Genomic DNA, 26,427 nt, shown 5'->3' on the forward strand with positions numbered 1-26,427 from the left:
TTTGCTTTTATTATTATTATTATTATTTTTATTTGGTATGTGTACGTGTGTTTATGTGTGTTTGTGTTTATAGTTTTAAACAGTATCTGGTAACCTATCTATTTATCATCTTCAATGCCTTCATCTGTAGTTGAAAATTTTTCTTGGCCCGCTGCTTCATTACCTTTGCTTATATCGCATTTCTCAGCCAACATGTCCTCAATGCCTTCATCTATCGGTTTATTTTCTTTATTATCATCGACTTCGAATTCGGGTGCTGACGGTTCATGAGCACCGTTTGTTTGCAAGCAATTCGGTGTCATTTTAACACGACATGTCTCATAGACTTTCTCAAAACCTAGCTTAGTGTAAAGACAGCGTGAAGCTTCATTTTGAGGACGTATCACAACAAAGGGCTGATAACCGCGTTCAATTACCAATTTAGTTAGAGCAGTAGCCAAACGTATCCCATAACTAAAATGTTAAGGAATTGAAAGAGAAAAAAAAAAAAAGAATAAGAAGAAGAAGAAGAAGTAAATCTCATATATTTATTAATTTTTTTTTTCGTTCGCTCATTAAGCTCTTACTTACCCTAATCTTCGATAATGAGGACGTGTTTGCATTGAGAACATTGCCCCATAATATGAATGCACCATCCATGCGGCCAATTCATTAGTATCCTTACGAAATATACCCAAACCGGGCAATACTTTTACCAATATTTCGAAAACATCGACGCATTCAATTTCATTGGCCGGATACAGATCATGTATGCGTTTTACATCATCGACAGTTAGCTGACGCATCTCCGCTTCTGCAGATAACTCATCAAATTCTAGATCCGTATTTAGTTTATTGCACACATAAATATCGCCTTCTAGTCTCTCCATTAAGCCAATTTTTTTATAAAAATCATCCAAACGATTCATTATAGCAATGTGCGTAAAATTCAGGTACAATGGCTGCTGCCAATCGATTAATACATCCTCGGTGCTCATTAAATCCACATGTTCAATCTGCTCTGATGGACAAAAGATGCCAAAGCTTTGATAAATATTGTTGTTGGGCTGTGCAAAAAGAATTTTTTTTTATTTTTTTTGTTATAACAAAGTTGAATAAAAATTAAATAAATATTTTTTTTTGTACCGTTAGCGTGCATCCTGGGAAATGTAAGATTATGGGTTTTTTGGGCCATTCTTTAGAGACATAAAATTTAAAATCCCAAACACGATCATTCAGGTACGTACGTATTGTTTGATGAAACTGTAACGAGGTTAAACAAAAGTATACTATGCATGAATTTTTTTTTATAATTATACTTTATATTTATATTCTATTAGGTATTCTTTCTATTCGGAAATGTGATTAACATTTGACGCAGGATTTGCAATTAATTGAAGTATCGTTTATTCGTTTTTGTCTTTATTTTATTTCTTAACAAAAGGCTCCCAGGCATCTAATAATTGCATTAAATAGGCGTTTTTGTAATCGGGGCAAGTTGAAAAGATACCCACCCACTATTCTTATATAAAACTTGTATTGACTTAAAAGGAACAGTTTTTAAACAAAGCAAAAAACGTTTAGTCAGTTTGTCAGCCAGTCATGATATGCTCGATAGAGTTTTTCATTCTTTTCTTTTCATTCATTCATTCAAAAAGGGGGCGGTGGATAGATATATTCCTATTAACGTGAGAGATAAGTGAAGAGTATATTACCACGAGATTTTCTCGCCGATCATTTATATCGCAAATGAAATTTTTTTACTTTTTTAGCAAATCTGTAATCAATATTGCAAATGTATATCAAAATTTCGGACAAGATAAAAAGATGAGAATCCATATTGAATCAGACATAAGACACGTAATCTTTTGCCTTCTAGTAAAATATGCAAAGCCTCTTACATTTTTCTGTTTGGAAGCCTTAAAAAGTCTTATCGCAGATTTTCGAAGACTTTTATAGCGTCCGTGCATGAATTTTGGCAAATTTAAAAGAGAGAATTAAAGAATATTGAACAATACTATGATAGTACCGTCATCATTTTAACATTCGAACAGTTTGAAAGCGTTGCTTAATCGTGCCGAATGAAGAAGGTATACAAAAAGATATCACTCACAAAAACTTGAACTTGTCGATTACTCGCCAAGCTTATGCTCTCATTTGGTTACAGCTTGTTATGCGCTATTCGAAACCAAAGCAAACATCACTGATGGAATTCAGCAAATCGTTGAAAGCGCAACAGCTGCCTTTAGTGTAAACGATATTTAAGGCATCAAGATATTTAGTTGATTAATAATATAGCTTGACAATCGTAGAAAGTAATTCAGTTTGATTTTGTTTTGAATGCGGAAAAAGGCAAGTTCTATATATGTTGATTGGAAACTATTTCCTGAAGACTATTAGAATATTACTAAAAGACGTCAGAGAAAGGGTAAATGATATAATAATTGTAGTAGAAGTAAAAATTATACGCTCCATTTAGGGCACTCACTAGCTGTTCTAGAAAGCGAAGAAATGTTATCGCACGAAAATTTGCGAATACTTGAGCTAATGCCTGCTGTAAACATTCCATACAGTCCCGTGCTTGACATCTCGTACGAAAAATTTGAAACATAAAAACTCAGCACATGAAAAGTATTGTCTGAGTATTCGCTTAGAGTTTCTATCTCGTTAAGCATCTGTGAATGGACAATGAATTGACCACTGCACACCAGAATCATTTCAATAATCGACGGAATGTCTTTTGAATCAAAGTGAGAAAGTACGCAAACGCTGTTAGGAAAAGTTTTCGGTGAATCTTTGATCGGCTGCACATGTTATAATCGAGAATCAAATTCCTTGAGAAAAGTAAAACAGTAACAAGCACAAATTATTCATTTCAAGAAGGAAAAGAAGACTCTTTCATTTCAAGAGGGCATTTGTTCACTTATCTAACATTGTGCCGATAAAATTGCATGAATTCGAATAGGAATTGTTTCCTCCAGTGTCCCACAGATTTAGCTATTGGCGAGTATTAATTGCTAGTAAATCTCTAAAGATAGCTGCCTGGTAAGTGATTTGCATTAAAGGGGAACAATGCGTTATTTGCATTTGCATTATTTGAAGGAGTTATAAAAATTGGAAAATCATCCGATTCCATATATCGAGCTAAGCGAAGATTATATTGGATTCTAAAAACCAATTTCGCCTAAATATATTATAGATAAGCGAGGATAACCGTTGTGATCGAATATTGCTATGTTGTCGAATTCGGAGTGACACGGAATCGTCACAAAATGATAGGTAAATTTTGGATTCAATTTCCAAACAGTTAAAATTCGGGTAGTTTCGATAGCTGGTAAAAAAGTAGAATGCGAAGATCATTCTTCGCCCTGACGCCATTCAACGGCAACATTTTTTCTCTTTGTTCAAAGATTTCGGTTTCTAAAAGATTCACTTTGTCGTTGTTTTCCAATAATTGTTGATCTTTTTCTTTCAATCGTTGCCCTTCTTCGTTCTTTCTTCTAGTCCACTTCAGTTGATTGATTACAATGCCACCAGAAGATATAAGAAAGTGATCAAAGCTAAATTAAAATCTTGCCAGGAGGCGGCCATATTAAAAGAAGCCGATATTGAAAATTAAAGAAACACTTTAAAAGTACTTTATAACTCTCTCTCTTTCTCTCTCTCTCTCGCTCTCTTTTATAAAACTACTTTAAAGTTCTTAGTATTTTAAACAAAAATTTCATTTATTACGATTAGCGTAACATAAGCATAATATATTCCTATTTCTCGAGGTAAAAAGAAGAAGAAGAAGAAAGCAGATTGCAAAAGGAATTCCAAATCAAAATGTTAATGCATTAATTTGCCCGCAGGAATTGGTCTTTTAATTGTTGTAGATGATATAACCAGAAAACCTTGAGCTTGACTGTAAACATATATCACATGCAGTGCTATTGTTTAAGTAAGCAAATAATTTTCAGACTTAACGAAGCGTATAAATACAGCAAACATTCTTTAGATAAATAATAGAAAGTACGAAGAAAAGGAAAAGAAATTTTCATTGTGCTCGTTCAGGTATTATGGGAATTTAAATTCGTACAGTTATTATATAAATGTTTGCACATAAGCTTATATCTATTTACATGTTGTACATATATAAAAAAATATTCCAAAGCAATTTTCATTTTCATAAATAAAATTGAGTTCGACTTATCAATAAAAGATGTAAAAGACTTAATGATGACATTTTTCTTCTCCCTTTATATGATGCAAGCAAGTGGTTCGATAAATTTATGATAAATACGAAAATATTATCGTCTTAGGGTTTTTACTCCTTTACTTCATAATTAATGAAAATTTTAGGACAATAGAGACAAAACCGACATTTATTTATTACACCCTTTGCATTGTAGCCGAAAATCTAACTAAACACGCCAAAAAAAAAAAGAGAGAAATAAATAAAACGAAAGTTCAAAGGAGGCTTTACCTTTCCTTTTATGTATATTTATGTGTTAGGTGCTTGCATGTATTTCGATCATTTTACGATTGAGTAAAATTGGTACACTGCATATTTAACCAAAATATTTTCCATCATTTTCTATAACTTTTTCCCATCTTTGTGGCAACATGGCGATCCCGTGTCGAAAGAACGATGTTGGTTTGCCAGCGATCAATCAATCGACACATTTTTGCACTTCTTCGGCATTTTAAGAGCGTGTGCCAGCCAAGCGATACTTAATCGATTTAAGCAAGTAGTAATCAGAAGGCAGTATATCTGGTGCGTACTCTAGATGCCGCAAAACTTTCCATTCGAACTGCAACAGTGTGTCCTTGCCAAGTCTTTCAACGTTTGGCCGGGCGTTATCATGCAAGAGGATGACTTTCCGCATGTTAGTCGCTAGTATTTTTCTAATAATAAATGATTCCATTTGTTCAATTGAGGTCAGTAGACAACTGCAGCAACAGTTTCATTTGGTTGTAGCAGCTCGTAATTCACTATAACTTACTAGTCCCACTGTATGCATAGCAAAACTTTATGGCCAGGAATACTCCGTTTCGAAATCGATGTGGATGACTCGGCTGGACTAACTCATGACTTTTTGCACTTGGTATTGTCGTAGCAGATCCATTTTCCAGCGCCAATCATAGTACGCCGCAGAAAAAAAATTTTTTTTTTTTCTGGCGAAGCAATGAAACCGCGATATTAAAACGGCTCGAAACGGCATTGGAATATGTCAGCAATAATAATAAATGGAAAATTGTTATTGTTTATGTAGAGACAGATTAAAACCAACCGCTGTGTACATTGATACTTTGCATTACTTTATCATTTTGATCAATATACGTCCTGATCGATATACATGCAATTATCTTTATTAAATTTTTCTATATAAAGCAGTTGCAAGTCAGTGTAGAAGTGAATGCGGTAAACGAAAGTATGCGGTATACCGAAAGTTTTTAAAGTTTTCTATATCCTATAAAGGATATTTAAAAATTTTTATTTGATATCTCTGCTCAAGTCCTCAGTTAACAGCACTCATTGGCAGATCTTATCATTTTAATAAGTGGATGCGACACATTCTTGGATATAAGAATAGATGGAACAGATCAAAATCGGATAAATAGGCTGCATGTTCTACAAATGCCTATAGTAGTTTTACTTTTGCCAAGGCATATTGCTTAGCGAGAATACGCGGTGTTTGCCTTGACTATCATATTGCATCTATTATTTTATTTGTTGCTATCTCTGTAGGCTGTGGCGTTTAGATTTTATGCGCGCAAATCAATCGTGCATTAGCATTAGCTGGATTCTTTTTGAAAGCACTTTTTTTGCACGTGCAAGCAAAGCACTTCATTGGAACTAAGTCTTAAAAGCTTTTATAAAATCTTTTCTCGCTTCACTTCTTTAGCTGACGATGATTGACACCTACAAAGTTTTACATTGCAGTGTTAAGGTAGAAAGTTGATTTGAATATAAATAAACATTTGAAACGTTTAGTTTAGAAATAAGGAATTAAACAAGTGATTAAAACGATTTAAAATAACATGAAAATAATAACAAAATTGTTTTTTAAATCCAAGCAACCCCAACATTGGATCAAAACCGTTTTATCTTCAAATCCAGGTATGGGCAACCATCGGTCGATGATATTATCAAGCTCGGTTCACTACGTTGAAAATTTTAAATAATTCAATTTTCTCGCACACAGCAATGCTACGAATGGTTTACATCTGTTTTCACTCAACGTCTCAGCTGTGCAACTATCAAACGTGAAATTTGTTCGTTTTTGTTTATTAAGCCATAAAATGAACGATTGAAAAAGAAGGAAAATAAATGTAGACTGCCATACTTTTAATAATAGCCGGCCATTGTTCTGGTCCCCGCCTTGACATGCGAATTGATTCGTTGATGATGAAAAAAGCTGCCCACCCATGTTTTAATCCATATGTGTATGTGTTTGCTTGTTTGTTTGCACAAAAAACAAAAAAAAAAAAACGATATGACTAGTTGCGATAACTTGTGAAATCCAGCAAAAAGTTGATAGTCGAGCCACATTTATTTCAAGCTTGAAATGCATAAAAATTTTATTTGTCCGCAGCCATTGATTTCAAGTTTGAAAAGCGAGAAAAGTTTTTATGTGTTTTGACATTAATTTCCACCCTTTCCTATTTCCAAACGTTTTCAAATGCTTTATGCTCTTTCTTTTCGCCACAACTTTGTATAAAAGCAAAAAAAAAATAAAAAAATTGGCAAGAATTTGATAGCATCCACGTTTTTCGCGAGTTTTATAAACTATTTCCATTAAAGCTTTATTGAATTAACGGACTGACCTAAATAAATTTACTGTTATGTAAAATTCCAATTTATATGATTATGGCTTAGCTGATACTATAATTGAAAACGCTTCACTCGTCATCCTTCACTTCTAATTGAGGTAAACACAATATACAGCGACGAAGTGTTACCTTTTTTTACCGTTTAAAGCACTAAGCTTAGCAATTGCAGTAAACTATGTGCAAATATATATTTTTTCTGTTAAGGAACACTTATGGTAGTTGTATGGAGTTTGTTTTTCGTTATATTCGTCTCCTTAATTGTCCCAGAGGGCAAATTCTAAATTTCAGCCGGAATAACAGGAAAATACATTGATAGACGATGGATGATAAGAAGTTGTTCAATTTATCTACCGTCCACATTCTTCTTCTTCGTTTTCTTCAACAGTAATGCAAAATGCAAATAATACCGAGCTGAAAAGCTAGGCTTATGTTGCCTCTATGCATAATCGTTTCATCTATAATGCTTTTTTTTTATCATTTGTAAGACTTTATGACTATTTTGAAGATTTTTATATATTTCTTTTTTTTTTTTTTTTTTAACAAAGAAAAAGTAAACGAAAAAGTTGCAACAGTACGGATCGTTTAAAGGATGAAAATACTGGTTTACTTATTACAAACCATATAAGAAATGTGCAAACATCGCGGTGTAGAACTTTTTACAACTAAATATCATTATCGTATATGACACTTGGGTTTTTGTCGTCCTCTATATAGAATTATCAGTACATATGCAATGCTTTAATTCTGGATAGCTGCATAAATTATAAAGATGAGAATCAAATGTTGGGGAAAAAAAACAAGATACTCTTTGGTGAATAAATCGTATTTTCTTTAATAATTCATAATACTTCTATGGTTAATGTACTTTCCATTGCTTCTTTCTGCTAGGCTTTTGATTCGCTTCCACATTTTTTTAAAGGTTACTCTTCCCTTCTTTATGAGTCCACTACCGTTCAAATGTTTAAGAAATGTTTTCTAAGGAGAATGCTTTTTCTTTTCCTTTTTAAGGGATGCCACTTGCTGTTATGTAGACACGACGAAATTTTTGGTAAAACAGATTTTGGGGACCTTTAATATCTATATTGGGTGATAGAATCGTTTATGTGGATCCATCTATGTATATATATATATATATATATATATAAATCATAAATTCTTTCTTTTATAATTCTAAGATATGATATGATTTTTTTTTTTACCAAAAATCAGTTGTTTATTGGATATCCTATGCCAAAGAGAACGAAGAAAACTTATTGGATACATATATATATATATATATATACTCGCATTGATTATTTATTTTAATAGGCATCTTCACGTGTTTGCTAAATACATATTAATATATATATGTATGCTAACTCCTGCATACACTTGCACTTTTTAACAACAAAGTGATTGGCGCTCTCACACACGCTGAGTATTGTTTGCGTCTAACTTGTATTTTTTTTTTTTTCTCTTATTAATTACGTACATAAACGTATGAGTAATTTAATCAATTTTACAATGCATATATATCGCATACGCCACAGGGTTGATTGCGATACAAATATTTAATAGAGAAAATTAACTATTTTTTCCACTCTTTTAGCTTTCGGATGAAAGTCATTTACGTACGGTAACTAAACATGAAATATGATTATTATTGGTTTTAGCAAATTGTTAATAAATTATGACAATGTTTTTTTTTTTTATGCATAATCTTAAAAAAATGAGATCATGATTGTTAATAGACAAAGAAGTGAAACTATTTCAAAAATAAAAACAAATTTAAAACTAATTTTGAAGCATAAAAAATATCAAAATATTTAAGGGAGTTTTTCAATTCTACATTAGTTCGTAATTGCTTTTTAAAGCAGCTTACGAAACACTTACGATTACACTTCGAAACTTGCCCGCATTTACAAAATTTGTGCTAATAAGCTTTTTATTCGTCTGTTGACATTTCGATTTAGTATGATAAAGTGTTTATGTCACTACCTGATAGCTATTTTTTGCTGGAAGATTTGTTTTGCAAATAATTTAGAGATCTTAAGGAACCTTGGTTTGTAACTGCGAAGATTGGAGGAGTTATTTTTGACTCTGCCACATAAAGAATGTGGTTTTCCACATTTTGCTGACTCAACCTAAAGAAAAGGATTTTTTTCACAAAATTTGTATATAGCTTTGACTGAGTCATATACTGGCGTATACGGTAAATTATTAGTACAATTACTTTAGACCTTACTTTTTTCCAAAGCATATAAATCAGTTTTCTCTGTTCTTCTAAAAAGTTGCGGTTTTACGAATTCCTTTTATTGCTACTTACCGTAAGGAACGGTAAGGACATAGCGAAATCGAAACCGCAGCTTACATTAATGAAGTAAGCTATTTCCTTCATGTGCGGGTCTTTTAAATACAATAAACTTGTAAATCCCCCACCTACACACACACATACACACACACACACACACACATAACTAGCGACAACCAGGCCCCGCAAAGTAATACCTAACGGTGGTTCCGCGGGGGAGAGTGGTACACGAAGTGTGTGTGGGGGGTAGTTTTTAGTACGTATGCGCCAGGGATGGCGAATCGTGCATGCTGCTACTAAGACCCAGCAGTATCTTTCGAAGATTTTCTACCTCCAGCTCACAGAGCAAAACAAAAAAAAAAAACACATGCACACACTTTATAAACGCCTAAAGTGAACACGGTAAATGCAGACTTCTTACTTGTTAGAAGCACTGCCTGAGTATCAAACGATTTGAATATGTAAAACCAATAGAACCAATAGAACATTTCATAATGTATGCTCTTTTGGTCAGTGTGAGTTTCTCTGCCCATTTAACCACACTATTTTTTTTTTTTTTTTTGGAAATTGTACAACTAAGGAAATGTTTGGTAGAAACCAGAAACTCGAGTCATGCATGTTTCGTTTGTCCTTAACATTCAATTACTAATTGGTTGCACGCGTGACTGAAACGAGAGAAAAATTAAAATTTTACCGAAAAAAGTTCGAAAATCGAAATATGCGGTGAAAGCGTCTTTGCTTGCTTCTCATATCACGTTCGCTTAAAACTGAAAATTTCATCATTGCTATATGCAGGTTGAGTAGCAACTATTTTCTCAAATTTTGTTTTGTGGTACACGGCCCACACCACTTCACTTAATATAGTTATTCAGGTAAAGATTTTTTTAAAATAAGATTTTATGTGGGAAATTATTGGAAAAGCGTTTCGATCCGCAGCATTTTCAATAGCGTTCTTCCTCGGTCGACATAATAAAAGATGGGTTAGTCTTCTGCACCAAATTGATATGAGCTGGCACCGTAGGCGATATAGAATATCGTTAATAATGCTGTTGCGTAAAATCCCGTCTCTATCTTATGTGTTTTCTTAAAATGCAAAAGACGTTTATCCGATGTTGGATTTCTTGGGAATTATTGTTAGGTGTTTTTTTTATCACGATACAAACACGTGACACATAAAACTGAATTAGCTTTTATTCGTTTCATCAGAAATTTCAAAATTCCTTTTCCACAAAATTAGGTGATTTTCATGCAAATTTATTCCATTAAGCGAATGATTTTCATAACGTAAACTTGCTTTGTTAGGCGCTTGCATGTATTTTGAGCAGCGGTACCTATAAGGTAATGCGAAATAACATTTTTCCACTTAGTATTATTGAGTTATTCAGCATATACAGACGCTAATCGGGAAACGCTTAAAATTTCATTTTCGACGTTCGTTACTTTTGTTATTTGGTTTGAAGAAAAGTGTTGCTGATGCCCACCACATATTCTTAAAAGTTTGCTGCTTAAAAGGTGATGCTGCCATTTGCGTTATTTTAATTGTCGGTTTTGATTTCAACGGTTTGAAAGCGATGATTTTGATGTCAATGACAAAGAATCGCCTGGAGGACGAACGAAGTTCGAAGACAAGGAATTGCAAGATTTTTTAGACGAAATCCCAAACTTTTGAACGCGTTCGTAGTGGAAAAATCAACTATTTCTAGATGTTTACATGGGAAAGATAGAAGGGAAGGGAAAAGTAGCTACCATACGGATTGACTGAAAATGATAATTCGAACCATTTCAAGATAGCGGTTTTATCGCGGCTTGCCAGGAAAAAAGAAAAGATTTGTTTGGTGAATTGAGACTGATGATGGAAAGTGGGTGTTCCACGACGATCCCAAGCGCAAAAAGTCATTGATTAGTCCAACATAAAAGTAAAGCAAATAAAGTTTTGCTGTGCATATGGTGAGAACGTGCAGCACATTACGGATGCATACGGTGAGATTAACAAGTTGTAGTGAATTACGAATTGCTACAACTGAATGAAACTGTTGCTGGAGATATCTATCCACGTTAATTGAACACATTGAATGATATATTGTTGCAAGAAAGATCAGCAATCGCGTGTAACAGTCACAAAATCATTCTCTTACATGATTATGCTCGGCCAAACGTTGAAAGACTTGGCAAGGATACACTGTTGCAGTTCGAATGGAAAGTTCTGCCGCATCTAGAGTACGCACCAGATATACTGCCTTCTGATTACCACTTGCTTAAATCGATTAAGCATCGCTTGGCTGGCACACTGCCTTAAAATGCCGAAGAAATGCAAAAATGTGTCGATTGATTGATCGCTGGCAAACCAACATCGTTCTTTCGACACGGGATCGCCATGTTGCCACAAAGATGGGAAAAAGTTATAGAAAATGATGGAAAATATTTTGGTTAAATATGCAGTGTACCAATTTTACTCAATAAATGGCTTTCTCAAGCCATAATCGAAAAATGATCGAAATACATGGAAGCACCTAACCCATAAATATACATAAAAGGAAAGGTCAAGTCTCCTTTGAACTTTCGTTTTATTTATTTCTCTCTTTTTTTTTTGGCGTGTTTAGTTAGATTTTCGGCTACAATGCAAAGGGTGTAATAAATAAATGTCGGTTTCGTCTCTATTATCCTAAAATTTTTATTAATTATGAAGTAAAGGAGTAAAAACCCTAAGACGATAATATTTTCGCATTTATCATAAATTTATCGAACCACTTGCTTGCATCATATAAAGGGAGAAGAAAAATGTCATCATTAAGTCTTTTACATCTTTTATTGATAAGTCGAACTCAATTTTATTTATGAAAATGAAAATTGCTTTGGATTATTTTTGTATGTGAACAACATGTAAATATACAGAAAATGATGGAAACTGTTTTGGCTAAAATATATTGCACCAACTTTTCTCAATAAATGCCCGTTTGAAGTGAAAAAATGATCAGAATACATGCAAGAATCTATTACATTTAATTCTTATTTATGCCGTTTATACGCCAAACAAAGATAAGCATGTGTTTAGTTGCCCCCGTAGTCTTAATATGAATTTTAATGTAATTTTGGTATTCTCGGACGAATTCCAGGAGTAAACCTCCACGTTTAGGGTATTATGTGACAAATGTTGGTCTCACTCAGCGCTATACTCGTCTAATATGGATCAAAAACACTTTTTCATTGCGCGTTTATCAGGCACTTACATAAGCTTCCATTTTGCTTACCGTTGTTTTATCCGCTTGCACGTGCTGGACGGAGAACTTTTCATTCAATTTATATTTCTTTACAGTCGAGAGTATGCAATAAAAGTTTCAAGGTAAGCTTGCTAGTTAGCTTTCTTATTTCTTTTATTGGAAGTGATGGGTTACTTTTTTCGAAGTTACAATTGTATTTAAACTGTTTGCTACACGCCTTAGTTGTCTCCAATGACTCATTTATTTACGCATGGGAGCAAATGTGTTTGGGCTCCCTTTACACTTGAGTTAATGTCGCAATGCAAGATGCAAACATAATGGGGGAAAATAAACAAAATTATCAAAAAAAAAAAAAAAGAAGAAAAAATGGCCATAAGTGGCAGAACGCTTTAATGTGTAAAAGTTTGAATGTAAAAGACAAACTAATCTAGTTGTTAGTTAAATTTGCGTTGACCTTGACGTAATATCCATAGAAATTCAATTTTTCGAATTGATAGGTTTATAGTGGGTGTCTTAACAGATAATGTTTCATATAAAATTCTCTTTACTTTCTTATTTCTTTATTTTCTAGTACAAGAAAACAAAAAAAGAAAATATGTAATGAAATTTTTATTGCAAAAAAAAAAAAAAAATTACCTTAAGTGCTTCCGGTAGAAACCGCTCTAAATATTCCAATATTTCTGGAAGCTCTGATTCTTGCACCAAACGGAAGTGTCGGCCTTCAGGAATGATTTCCATTTCTGTAATTGAAATTGAAAATTCAACAAGTTTTTTTAACAAAAAGACAATTTAACTAAACTTAACGTTTTCCTACAGTTTTTTATGCTGTTTTGCAAACATAATCAATCGCACATAGAATATGAAAGGTAAGAGTTAATGCATACTTGTAATATAACATTTTATACGGTTTAAAGGACTACTCCTATCCCCCATCCTAACTATCCATGACATAAGCTTGAAATATAACATAACCTGTACGAAGAATAAAAGCATAAGGTATACGAAGAGTAAAAACAGACTCTGTTCTACGGGAATTTTTAATACTTTTCCAAGTGCGCGTAAAGTAATCGGTTTCGGAATTTAAAACGTCGCATACATAGATACGGTTGAGCTGAATTTGTCTTTCACGGCGATCGAAATAGCGAATACAGTTATTTCACACACTCTATAGTATTTACATTTGCAAATCATAACGTCTCAATGTAATCGACGAGTATACCGTGCACTAAAAAAATCAACCCTATAGTTTGTGAGGAAAGATGTAATGCTTTGATTTTCCTATATTCAACATTTTGGAATAATGGATGACAACCTCTTCGGAGAGGTCCGAGCGAACGCAATCACTTAGCAATGGCAAATATCCCGCAGTTTGGTGTGGAATGTGTGAAATTTTGTGACGCATGCACTTTGAGAATGACAGTAGAAATATTTAACGCAATCTACTCAGGTTCCGCCAAAAAAAAGCAGAGTAATGGTAATAAGTCTTCGCAAACTAATGCCGTGCCGTGGTTCCGCAGATTCTTCTCTTACACCCGGAAATTTTGCTTGCAGTGTCAGATAGTCCCCAATGCCGACGAGAGTTGCATCACACATACCTCGCATCCATTTCCTTCCCATTCTACTACCGTTTTCTGTGGGTATTTTTCTGCTCCTTTGGGGGAGAGCGGGGCAGCTGGTATGGTTTATCCAATTAACTCGTTGTGCCATCGGGCGTCGGCAGATTCCACTTCCAAAGTAATTTATGTACTGATAAGGAACTTTTGCTTGTGCACACTAGAGCAGTAGGGGAAGTCCATATACGGGTAGACTTGGCGTGTGGCTCGTTGGATTGTGCACGTTATTGCTGCAAATCACTATCATTTTTGGAAAATTTCGACCTATAGTTCACATAGCAAAAAAGAGGAAGAGAAATGTTAACCAGTTAATCTTTTCCATATCTATCAACGCTCAGTGGACAGATAGCTGAAGATATGTTAAAAAGTTAATCTATATAAACCTTGTTGAATTCCATTAATAAACGAAATCTGTCAAAATGTAGGAAAAGTAAGATTATCTGGCGCTTTATGCAATTGACAATTAATGAAAAGATTAACAAAAGTTAATTGATAACAGGATGAAATCCAGCGTGTGAAAGGATTAAGAAAAATTCGCTGGAGAAAAAACGTTGTATTTGGCATGAGTTTTGAAGGTTTATGAACAAACGATTTGCTCGCACCGATAGAGATGGATTCTATCTTCTAAGGGGAGAAGAAAAGGGTGGGTTTGTGCACGCAGAGTGAAGTATCGTAATTCGATAATTTGAAACTGTGGTTAAGCTTATTTTCACTTTGTAAATAATTTTACTGCAAATAGTTTTTCTAGTCCTGCGCTATATTTAATGCAGTCATATTCTAATGATAACTGCAAGGATATTACAAGGAAAAACACGTCAAAAGAAAGCAATAATGATAATGACATTAGCAAGTTCATTACAAAATCCCGGCGATATCATCCGTCTTCTCATGCTACCCCACACGACGACGACGACATTACGAAATATAACAATAGACGCATTAGAGGTCTCCGCTCTCCGAGAGATCCTCCATTCCGAGGTACTTCCGTTCTTATATTTCAAAGGGGGAGAATATTTCACAAACTAGCTTACTATATAATAAACGAGTCCATCTTTTGATGGACACTACACTGATACTTGATCTACTCCAATTGCAGTCTCTATCTTTAATGACGTTGTCAACTCATATCCGTTGTACTTTGCGGTCTAAGCAGCAAAGAATAATTTTATCTTCTTGATTGCAAAGCTCAGAAAGTCATCTCATAATGTATATATGATAAATTCTCGATCGGGAAATAAGATGTTGGTATATATATATATGAGAATATCCTTCCAACCGACCATCGCGAGAGCTCCAATATTGAGAAACTAAAATGTAAAACCTGCAGCACGCTTTCAACAATGCAAGGCGAAAATCATCCTTTAAATAAAAACAATTTAATTAAACTTTAATGCAAATATTTGAATGAATCCATCCAAAAAGTATTTTTTAAGGAAACGAAAAAGTTCAATTAGTTTTATAACAACTACTGTGTGTTGGCCATTATTCACTCAAATTACTTCCTATTCGAAGAAAAAAACTTTTGTTCAAAGTTATTTTTCTTTTTAACTTTTTAGCCGCATTCCGTTATTCGTTTTATTTCCTTTCATTCATATAACATAAATCACTGCGACTTAAAATTTACGTTACAATGGAAGCCGTTCAAGGACATGTTTTATTGAAATGAAAAACATAAAAAAAAAATTTAATAAATTTTTTTTTGGAACATCACTTACGATATTGGTTTAAATTTTTCAAAAAATTTATAAGGAACCCCAGCAACGGCTATAATAAAAATGTCCTTGAAATTCATGATGATGGTAATGATGATGATGATGATGATGATGATGAGAACGATGATTATGATGATGATAAGGAGGACGGTTATGTTGATATTGACTCTTTTGTATTTATTAATTTGCTTGTGCACATGCAGAACCGTATAAAATTTTATGCGTGATTTTGATAGGCTTCTTTAGCTATCATCAGCTCAGTCTATTGTTTTACAAAAAAAAAAAAAAAAAATATATTCTCTAGCAAACGAAACTACATAACCAGTAGAGAATAAGTAGAAAATGGCAGACTCTATAAATAGGTTTTTAAAGGTTAAACAACAATTTACATTGTAGTCATAATAGTTCTCCTATTACAAAACATTTTTATTTTAAATAACAATAAACAAAAAAAAAAAAGAAAAGAAAAAAGCATTAAAAAAAGAATGCGTTAGAAAATGCGTGAGAAAGTTGGTTTGCATTCGCCTTGTATCGAACATTAAATACTGACTTGATTAAGTGCAATTCAAAGAAAAATCGCGAGACCCGTTTGTTACATAAAGGCGGGATAGTTAAACCATAAAGCGGTTTGTAGGTTTTTTTAATTATTGGCTTTCGTAGATTGAAATTTTATCGCATGCCTGGCAAAAGTCGTCCAGGTTTTTAACAACAACTATGAGTGCCTGTTGCGCTAGGCCTGTTGTCTTAATCTTAGTAACTTCAAAACTTAACATTCAGGATATACGAAAAGTGGACGGATAATGGGCGATAATTTTCAAATTGAATCAGCATCTTTGGACTGATATTCGCACTATTATAAAGGAAAAAACAAAGTTTGCCCACTTGGACTTGTAGTGAATCTTCGTATTGATTACCACATTTACATGCATATATATACAATATGGTAAAAGATTAGATTCGGGCTGGGCTAACCTCGCATAATACAATATTTCACCCGGTTTCGTCATCAAATACCAAAAATTAGAGATCGTCAGTGTTTAAACGGAATGCATTTCCGCAGAATTCTCATAAAGGAGGAAGTCCCAAAACATAAATAGATATTGTTCACGTTGCCGAAACATATATTATCGTCATAGACAACCAAAAATTGGATATCATTGTCAGTAAAAATTTAGCTTTTCCTAAGAACTCTTATGTGGAAGACTTCCCGCAAAATAGATATTTTAGCGCGAAATCTGAAATTGGTATTGTGTTCCTTTGAAGAATTTCTTCTAATTTCAATAAATTTAATTCTTAAAAGACATTAGCGAATTCTTGATAGGATCCGTATGATACCAACCTCTTTCCGACGTTAGATCAGATCAAAACGATATCGTAAAAAATTCAGAAGATTCACTAGTAGGGAGCTTCCATCATCACCACCACGTTACCTAACAGCCCACTACGTGCTAAGTGACACGTGCGTCTAAAGCGGCGTCCAGCTCTGTTACTTGATCTAATCTAAATAAAGTGGCCATCGACGACGACGTCATTTCATGCTCAAAAGTATGTGTACGACTTGAGTCTATTTACAGATCTAAACCTAACGTATCAAATGAAAGATACATCGAACGATATTCAATTTCCTGTCTCTTATTTCGGAACTTTAAGAAAAGCTAATTGAATTTAAGCACATGAACAAATGCTTGAAAGTGTTAATCAATTGCTTTAGAAAGTTCGTGACGAGCAACAAATAACTAAAAAAGTCAAAGTGAAAGGCTTTTGTACACAATGCCTACAGTGAAAATCGATAGGAACTTTTATTAATTGCTTATGCATCCATCGTTCATGTCCGCACATTTAAACTTATATATATATATATATATTTTTTTATTTTTTTTGCTTGCGATAAAAGTCCTCTTAAACGAGATTTATAAATTCTGACAAATCAATTATTTTGCTTATTAATTGCTTTCCAATGTCTTCTTAATCAAGAGCATGCTCATAGAAATATAACAACAATAGTTTTTCAGCATTTACTGAGCTTCCGTTCGTCCATAAGTAAATGCGAACATGTGCGCATGCATGATATTCTGCAATGAAATCATTATCCAGGCAATTAAAATTAAATTTTCTATTACAAAAATGTTCATTAGGTCATCACTGAAGTATATAAAATACTTCTACCCTCTGCGTGAACCCGTAAAACAGTATATGTGCGTCTAGTTTTTCATAAGTCATTTAAAATTTAAAACGAAAGTATATCCAATTACTACATATTCATACAGAGGGTCTTATACAGTGCCAATAGGGTACCCTTTTTTCTTTTATTTATATATATATTTTTTTTTTGACTTGTATATGAAGCCCAGCTTAAGTAATAATATCCTTGAAATGTATGTTATGTTATCTAATAACATATCTCTCATACTTTCTTTTCATTTATTTTTTTCTCTTTTTAAAGTTTTTTTTTTAAACTTTTTTGCAAAAATTTCATTTTATTTTGACTGTTGGGAAACCCTATTTCAATGTAAGGCTGACTTGCATTTGCTAAACCAACAGCGTTTACTGTCTTCCTTAACATAAATTGTTTTATAATATAATACATTTAATACCCTGCAGATATTTGCGATTGCAAGAGAAAAAATTTTATCTATTTTAGTTTTCTGAGAGGATTAAATTATGAGTGACACCTTGTCCCCTTTTGAATCTTTAAATGACGACATTCTCCCTCCCTCCATGTAGTAAATCATTTAAATTTCGCGAATTGCTAGAATATATAACAAAAATTTGGTATAAATCCAGTTATACATATGTGAATAGTAGACTAGAGAGTGTCCTCCTTAAAGGTATGATCGAAACGGTCGAACGGCATTGAAACAGTTTGTTCGCGTAGCAATGAGACGCAGTCTAAACAATATTCAGATCTTGGACATTAAACTTTTAATTAGACTACAAGCAGGAATATAACTTTTCACTCATGACTTTCAGGTATAGTAGTAGTGTGAAACTAGCGTTACATACATTAAGCTTACGGTTTACAATATTCTTTATGTATTTTCTGTTGTTAGCAATAGTTGTTTCTTTAATCGGGGCACGTTAGCAGCCAATTTATTCTTAAGCTGAATTGTTACAATGTAAATCATAAATATTTATATGAAGTGGAGTTTGAGTTACAATTTTTAGTTATTGTGGATCTTGTAAACGAATTACTGTTTCTCTTTAAACTTGTTCTTGGTCTTCGGCACCCGGTCAAGTATTTATGGTTAAACTTTGAAAATTTTTTTATTCTACTAGACGGACAGATAAATGTCGACATCTTATCCTGATCAGTGTAGAATATATTATTTGTCAATTTATACACAGTCTCTGGTATGTGTTCTTTCTTCAATCTACACAAAGTCTCTGATTTTCTCTCCTCTTAGCTCTGCATTAATATATTCGCGGTCCAAAATGCAGTGTGCAAAACATTTATAATTAGGTGGTAAGGGAGGGTGCCCTTTTGTTCTTCTATACGTAAAATGAATCATAATCATGTTCCTCATCCAAATTGAAGTCTTGAATAATGCGTTTCGTTTAAGACGGAGCCATCAAATTTGTAAACAAATGAATGTCAAAAATATATTCATTTAATCGCTACTATCGAGGAATGCGGATATACTAAATTTGTCCTTCTCTTTGCATCAACCAAACATATTAACGAGAGACCTCATAAAGTAGATATGTTCTCAATACAGGAAGACTCCAAGTTCATTTCACCATCCGCTCGCTCGTTAGTCCGTTTATCTGTTCACAGGTTTCCCAGCTTATCCGATTGTCTGTTCTTATCGATTGCCTTTATAATTCTTCCTAGTGATGAAAAACTTTGAGATACAAAAAAGTTTCGTAACTGCGATGAAGCGTGATTTACGACCGGAGGTAAAAACTATAATCTATCTAAATCTGGTGTGGAACTCGTTACAAATATTTATATGGCCTGGGGAGAATTCACTACGAAAAAGGTCCCATATCTCAGTTCCACACTTCTAGACATTTAACAACATTTTTCATTTATCGTTGTGGAATAGGTGCGTGCGTACCAAACCTTAGTTCCACACTTCTAGATATTTAACAACATTTTTCACTTATCGTTGTAGAATAGGTGAGTGCGAATTGTTTAACTGCACAATGAACGGATAGTTTCCATAAAATATATTTTCACGCGATTTACGAATTTGTTCCGATTGAATTCTAAAAAAAGATGAATACATAATATGCAGATGCATAAATTCTTACTTCTTAATCCTTAGATCATAATCTTTTGCAAGCAAAGGAATTGTAGGAGTCAAAGATTCCCTGCCGTGTTGCTGCGAGGGTTTGACTGTACGTTATTGAAAAGAAAACATTATATTGCGCCTCGAATGATTTAAAATAAAATAAAAAATAAAAAGAAAAAATGAATTGCAACGCAGCGCACACACAATTTTGTTGTTTTCAAATTGAAATGTAGCATAAAGGTTGATATCGCACGTTTTTTTTTTTTTTCTATTAAATCCCCACAAGAAACACAAGCAGTGCACGAGACGACAAGAAAACGTGTAAGAAATGCATAGATTGTTGGCAGACATACTTCATGAAAATATTCATATATTAGTGCATTTTTCTTGCTTGTTGGTATTATTTTTAATTTCGGCAAATTTTTGCAAATAAACAATCTTCCGATTAGAAAATTTTATAGTATATAATGTAAAAAAACAAAAAATGCACTAATGAATTAATGAATTCCGATGGTAATCAAGATTATATTTGATTTGATTTTCAATTGAAATAAGATTTATTTGCAATTTGGAATTTACAAGTTAAGTAAATTTTGTAGAGATTTCGATCTTCATCTTATAAAAGTGCAAGTAGTTGCTATGGTCAGTTTAGCGGCCAAAATATATTTGTTTATCTAAATTCATCCTAATGCTGGCACACGTCTGCTCCTTCTTTAACGTGAAAGAAATTTCCATATATGATGATCTTAGTTTTCCCTTTCCGTCTCTAGAATAAGATAAAGCTTCAAATTACTTATAGGGCTTTCAAGAAGGAATTGGACTCTATCTCTTCTCTATCTTATCTCAGGATGGTTCCTTTACGATTTTAAGATAATATTTTGAGACTTTGATTTTTCGCTAAAAACTCGAATTTTTTTCTTCTCGCAACACACACACACACACACACGCACATACATTAAGTGCAAAAATATCGGCTCTTTCAGGTTCAACGACATAAGACATTATATGCAATCGGATCGTATGTCCTTTTCTAAAGCTAAACTTCGGTAAAGATTATAGATGGTAAATATATAAATGAATCAAGGGATTTAAAGAGAAAGCCACATTCAATAGATTAAGACGCTTGGGCCATTGTTTTAAAGAACGGCTTTAGCAGATTGTTATTTTCCATTCGGCTTATAAGTGGCAAAGAGATGATCTTCGATTGGCTTTCTGGATTGCGCGAATAATATGATGATAATTATACTATGGCATGTGGAAGTGATGTTATCTCCAGAGCCTCCAATTTTCTGAAGGTTTAAACGATGATAATACAAACAGTATCTAACCTTTTTAAAAAAGCGTTCTTTTTCATTGTTCTATGGTCGTTGCAAGAATTCTTTTGGAGCTATATCGCCGTCACTTTGTACTTGTCTTCAGTAGAAAGAATTTTTGAGAGAATGGGAAAAGAGATATTTAGCGGCTGTTATTCTAACTCACCCTTCAATGTTTTGTGAATAAATTGTTCATCTTAAGCCAAATGTCATTCATTTGTCAAACACCTATTGACATATTCATCCAGGCTTAACTCTATCATGGTATCATGGCATTTATTTATTTTCTTTTGAAATTCAATAACTCATCGCTCATTTATTCAATGAGAAATTTATTAACCTTGATATTGCTTTTCGCAGCTAAGTGCATGTTCTATTATTCTCAATTCCCATCAAATTTTAATGTAAAACTTTCACATTAACTAGGTGAACAATACAAAGTGTTAGTTTGTACTATTGCCTAATAAGTTGTTCTCTGAGTTCAACAGTTGAGGATAATGCCTACTATAGCTTTAAGATTTTTCGTTGATATCAAAATTACATTGATTGGATGTGAGAGATGAATTATAAACTAGATTCAATCAAAGCAACTAAAGAAAAGCATTAAATCATCTTGATATGCCTTGAATAGTGCTGAGAATAGCGTACGTATAATAATAATAGCTTTTGTACGGCATTATTATAATAATAATAAATGGCATGCACAAGTGCATAGTTTTCAATGCAAACAAAAACTAAAACATAAAATTTAAGAAATTTTCTTTAAAAGCAAATAAAAAAAAAAAAAAAAACACAAAACACTTTCGTTTTAAACCGAATCTTAAATTCTCAAAAGCGTAGTGTCCAAACCCGTTAGATGCGTCTATCATATAAAATTTTTACCTCCCCACTGTTAACTCTCTTACATTATGCTTTAGTTATTTAGTACTTTCCCGCTGCTTTTTGTGGAACCTCATGAATCTCATGTGAAGTCATGGAATAGTTTCGCAAAACATGAGAATATCAAGAGAGATCAAATTTGATTTCTCTGATTTCGTAAACGGACAGAAAGGCATCTACTTCCTTATATCCTATTTTGAGATCTTTGAAAGCTAAAAAACGGAGGCAAAGGGAAGTTAAAGATTTTGAGTTTAATAATCGATCGATTTTCAGTTTTCCTGGATAAAGTACTAAGATAATCGGTCACATATGCGAGCAAAGCGAAAGAAAAACGGTCATATCTAAGGTCAGTACACTAATCACTCAAGCCATGGACGTATTATAAATGACGGATTTATATTCTATGCCGTAGCAAAAAAGTTTATATACTTTGCATAAATCGGACAAACACAAGTTAAAATTTTCCGATCGATTACAGTCGATAGTTGAATACTCTACGCCGCTTTGTCAAATACAATTCTCCACCGATCCTTCATAACCATGGCTTGCTCTCCATGACCATCCTTATCGGTGTGCGGGAAGATACGAAAATTCGTCTTGTATAGTCCAGACTTACCCCAGTAAATTTACACCTAAAGTCTAATAGTATATGTTAATATCCCCAAGGTATAACATAACTACGTAAAGATTACTTAGTCAGTATTCACGTGTTCAAATCGTTGTGTGGCTCAGTCAATAAAAGTCGATTGGGCACACATCCACTAGGCTACTGCCACTTCCTACCTGTTTATCTTTCCTAACTTCTTTATGACCGTCATTTTGTTCCGCGGGTAAGAAAAACGTTTCCTGAGTGATTGGCAACAGTGATGAAAGAAAAAGTCAGATTGAAAATCGCAATGTATATCTTCAGGACCGAAGAATATTGGAAGACATTATAGGACAGATATGCTTAAATAATCTAGCAAATAGCTTTGAGCCGGTTGGTGTAATAAAAAGAAGAATCTATCTTAAGTCACTCTGGGTGTTGCATGTGTCTATGCAAACTTGGACATATGCTGTAAGCGATGTAGGGTATAAATATGCTATTGATTTGCAGTAGGCTTTAAGTTTTTTATAATTAATGGCTTTATCTAAATTTAACACCCATCTTGGATATATACCTAATTCCCTAACATAAAAGCGAAAGTTTGGGTTCTTTCTTGTATTTTCTCAAAGCAATTCGTGGACCAACGTCGAAAAGATATATTTGTTTGCTAAATACCGCCCAAGTGCGTGATGAAAACCTTAATTTATTGGACACTTGACCTAGATGAGGAACTCCTAATATATTTTGTGCAGGAAATTTCGCGCGCTTCCTCCAAGTGCTTATACTTCTGCTTATGTTATTTTATTCGTGAAACGCGTGGAGATCTCTTTTGTATTCAAAACAACCGTGTTTGCTCATTCGAAAAGTAAAAAGCGAAATCGAACAGATTCAGAACGTAGCTAAACTCTATACCGAAGAGAGAGATCTTTTAATGGAATTTTTTTTTTAAATATTAATTTTAATTAAAATTCTAGAATCTCATATATGACATTGGTAAACATTTTTACACGAAATTATGCTTAGATTTAATGCAAAAATGAAGATAGACTTAAAACTGAGCTTCTTATTCAAGCAATATTTAGATGTAGTCTTCTTGCTTAACAAATTTCTTCTGATAATTATGGGGTTTAATCGATTAAGCTAACGTAGTCGAATAAAATGGCAATAAAAAATACGTGATTCGAGACAAAGTTTGAGGATTTGTAACGAACAGACAGATAGGCAACTTTTTTCTTCACACTTATCATCAAATATATCTGTAGTGGACGTACGCATCTTTAATACAAACAATAAGGTAAGAGTGCACCTTAAGAATAACCTACGTAAGTGAAAGTAATTTTAACCATTAAACAGACAGACAGCGTTAGATCTATTTCGCAATTCCCTCTAACCCAGAATATAACATAACATATGTATAAAGTAATGGTAGAATCGACAATAGGTTCAATTTCAGAATTTCAGATTATTTTGCAAGCAGCACTGCATGTGTGCATCTCCTGCTTTTTATTTGCTATAGAGGGCGAGTCCATCAGGCATTTTAGTTGAAATTAATTGGAATTAAGTTTTTATTCTTCCACACAAGTCAATTAGAATGAACTGACAGTTTTACCTGAAGGTTTGGCGCATCATGGATTGGTTAAGGATCCCGATCAACAATCTAGGTTTTACGTGACCTTTAATACCTATTGCCCGTAAAATGATTAGAAACCTACCACACGTAAAATTGAATTTGCTTTATAGCAAACTTAGGATGCCCCTCAACTCAAGCCATTACCCAACAAACAAAGCTAAGTTTTATCTTGGATTTGTGCTTACGGTTTATATCTATTTGTTTTTTTATTATTGGACATTCATTGCATTTAGTTTCAAGGACGAGGGGACGGATATTCGCGCTGACTTCAATTTGCTTATTTTGTTAGTTAATCTTTTGCAAGCTGGTTCTGTCGGACTTGCATACAGACATAAGACAACGGGATGATATTAATGGCTGGCTTAATCGCTGGCTTACTTATGTATGAAATGATAGAACTAACACATCGCTACACTTGGATGGTGCGTATAATAAAATAAATAAAAATATTTATTAAAACACTTACAAAAGACTTTTTCTTTATTATATCCGAGGAAACAAAAGAAAATTTATTTAAGATTTAATTTGTTTTTTTTTTTTTTTTTTTGGTTTTTCGTAAATATTTATAAATTAATTTATTTAGTTGTGGTTGGTGCACAAGAGAAAATGGAATATTTATGTTTTGTTTATAATTATTATTATTTTTTTTTATTTTAAAGAAGTGCAATTATATTTTATAAAAAAAAAAAAAAAATAATAATGATAATTAATCACAGTATGCTTGTTTTTTTTTTTTTTTTGTTTTTGAAAAACTTTTCTTTAAATATTTTATGCAAATGATTTTAAATTATTTAAATACGTATATTTTTTCATTGATTGCAATATGTATTCAACGGGTAGGCCTACGTAACTGGAGATGACGGGAGGCTGAATTTAGTTTTATCTCTTTCTTTTTTTTTTTTTTTTTTTTTTTAATTTTTCTGTCTACACGGCTTGGAAATTTTTTAAATAAAATTCAATTATTTGTGATAATTTTTACGAAATTTTTGTATCTGCGCTTCTTTTTTTTTTTTTTTGTTGATTCCGATTTTGCTTGTTTTTTGCTTTTAACGTGTCGAGTAGTTGTTGCTGATTATTCTTAAACACCCCCCGGAGCACCTCCAACCTGGCCTGACCCACAAATAATAGTCTAAGTTCTGTTGTGGATTCCTTTTGTTAAACTTTCTATTCTTTTTTTTTCTTTATTTTTTTTTTTTATTTTTTTTTACATAAGAAACTTTATGGTTTTCTTTATTTATGAAAATAATTTCTCAAGATGTTATGGTAACTGTTTCTGTACTTCTTTTTTTTTATTTTTATTTTTATTTTTTTACCGATCTCCAAAGCGACGACGTCTAACTGAATGAATGACTGGTTGTCTTTAGGTTTTGACTAAGTAAAGTGACTCACTCGGCACGGATTTGTTTTTGCATTATATTTAAATGGCGTAGTTTGACGTACGTATCTTGTACATGCGGTATGTCCTTGATTTGAAGCAGTTATAGAGTTATGCCTTGACTAAGTGCTTGCGTTTGTGTGCGTTGATATTTTGTGGAGAAAAATTTATTGCAATTTATGGTAAAATATTTGTTTTCAATTCTATAGAGAATGTCTGTTTTAAGGAGCCATACCGTTACTAACTCCTCTTCTATATACCATTAATTTTTTGTTTTTTTTTGTTTTTTTTTTTTGTTTGTGCTTAACACATGGAGCCGTATTTCTCATTTACATACAAAAATATTTGTATATATGTATATGTGTGTTTATACATATACATGTATTTATACATACATACACATATAGATATATATATATGTACATATATATATATATATATATATATATATATATAAAGTATATGAATTTGTGTACGTAGTAGTAGTTGACGACTGTTCAAGGATTTTTCTTTGGTGTTGCGGTAATTTTCTTGTTGACTTAATTTTACGAAAAAAAAAAAGGAGAAGGAAAATAAACAAGAAACCAAAAAACGCAATCGTTAGAACTACTCTTTGAAGCTCACACTTAAGTGAGGCGTGATTTCACTTGTAAAGGATGCTTTTTTAATATTTTGTAGGTGTTTCTTAAGGAAAAAAACAGAAAACTTTTACATATGTTTTTATAATTCTACCCTTTAATTATTACTACAACGACTTGTTTCCCACTTTTCCTGTAAGTTA

General features: G+C 33.0%; 1 protein-coding gene across 2 annotated transcripts; it reads right to left on the reverse strand.

Moving 5' to 3' along the window:
• On the reverse strand, window positions 1-24,777 carry LOC119633074. Of its 2 annotated transcripts, XM_038026289.1 has the most exons (5): window positions 24,738-24,777; window positions 12,940-13,043; window positions 1,126-1,242; window positions 571-1,046; window positions 99-453 (listed from the first exon to the last, which is right to left on the reverse strand). In XM_038026289.1, the coding sequence occupies exons 2-5, from the start codon at window positions 13,039-13,041 to the stop codon at window positions 99-101; spliced, it is 1,050 nt and encodes a 349-aa protein (XP_037882217.1). In that variant the 5' UTR covers window positions 13,042-13,043; window positions 24,738-24,777. The 2 variants fall into 2 exon arrangements, with proteins under 2 accessions (XP_037882218.1, XP_037882217.1); XM_038026290.1 differs by lacking the exon at window positions 24,738-24,777 and having other exon boundaries at window positions 1-453; window positions 12,940-13,041.
• Between the last annotated feature and the right edge of the window lie 1,650 nt (window positions 24,778-26,427).

The sequence above is a fragment of the Glossina fuscipes genome, unplaced genomic scaffold (genome assembly GCF_014805625.2).
Source record: "Glossina fuscipes isolate IAEA_lab_2018 unplaced genomic scaffold, Yale_Gfus_2 2, whole genome shotgun sequence".
NCBI classification, from domain to species: domain Eukaryota; kingdom Metazoa; phylum Arthropoda; class Insecta; order Diptera; family Glossinidae; genus Glossina; species Glossina fuscipes.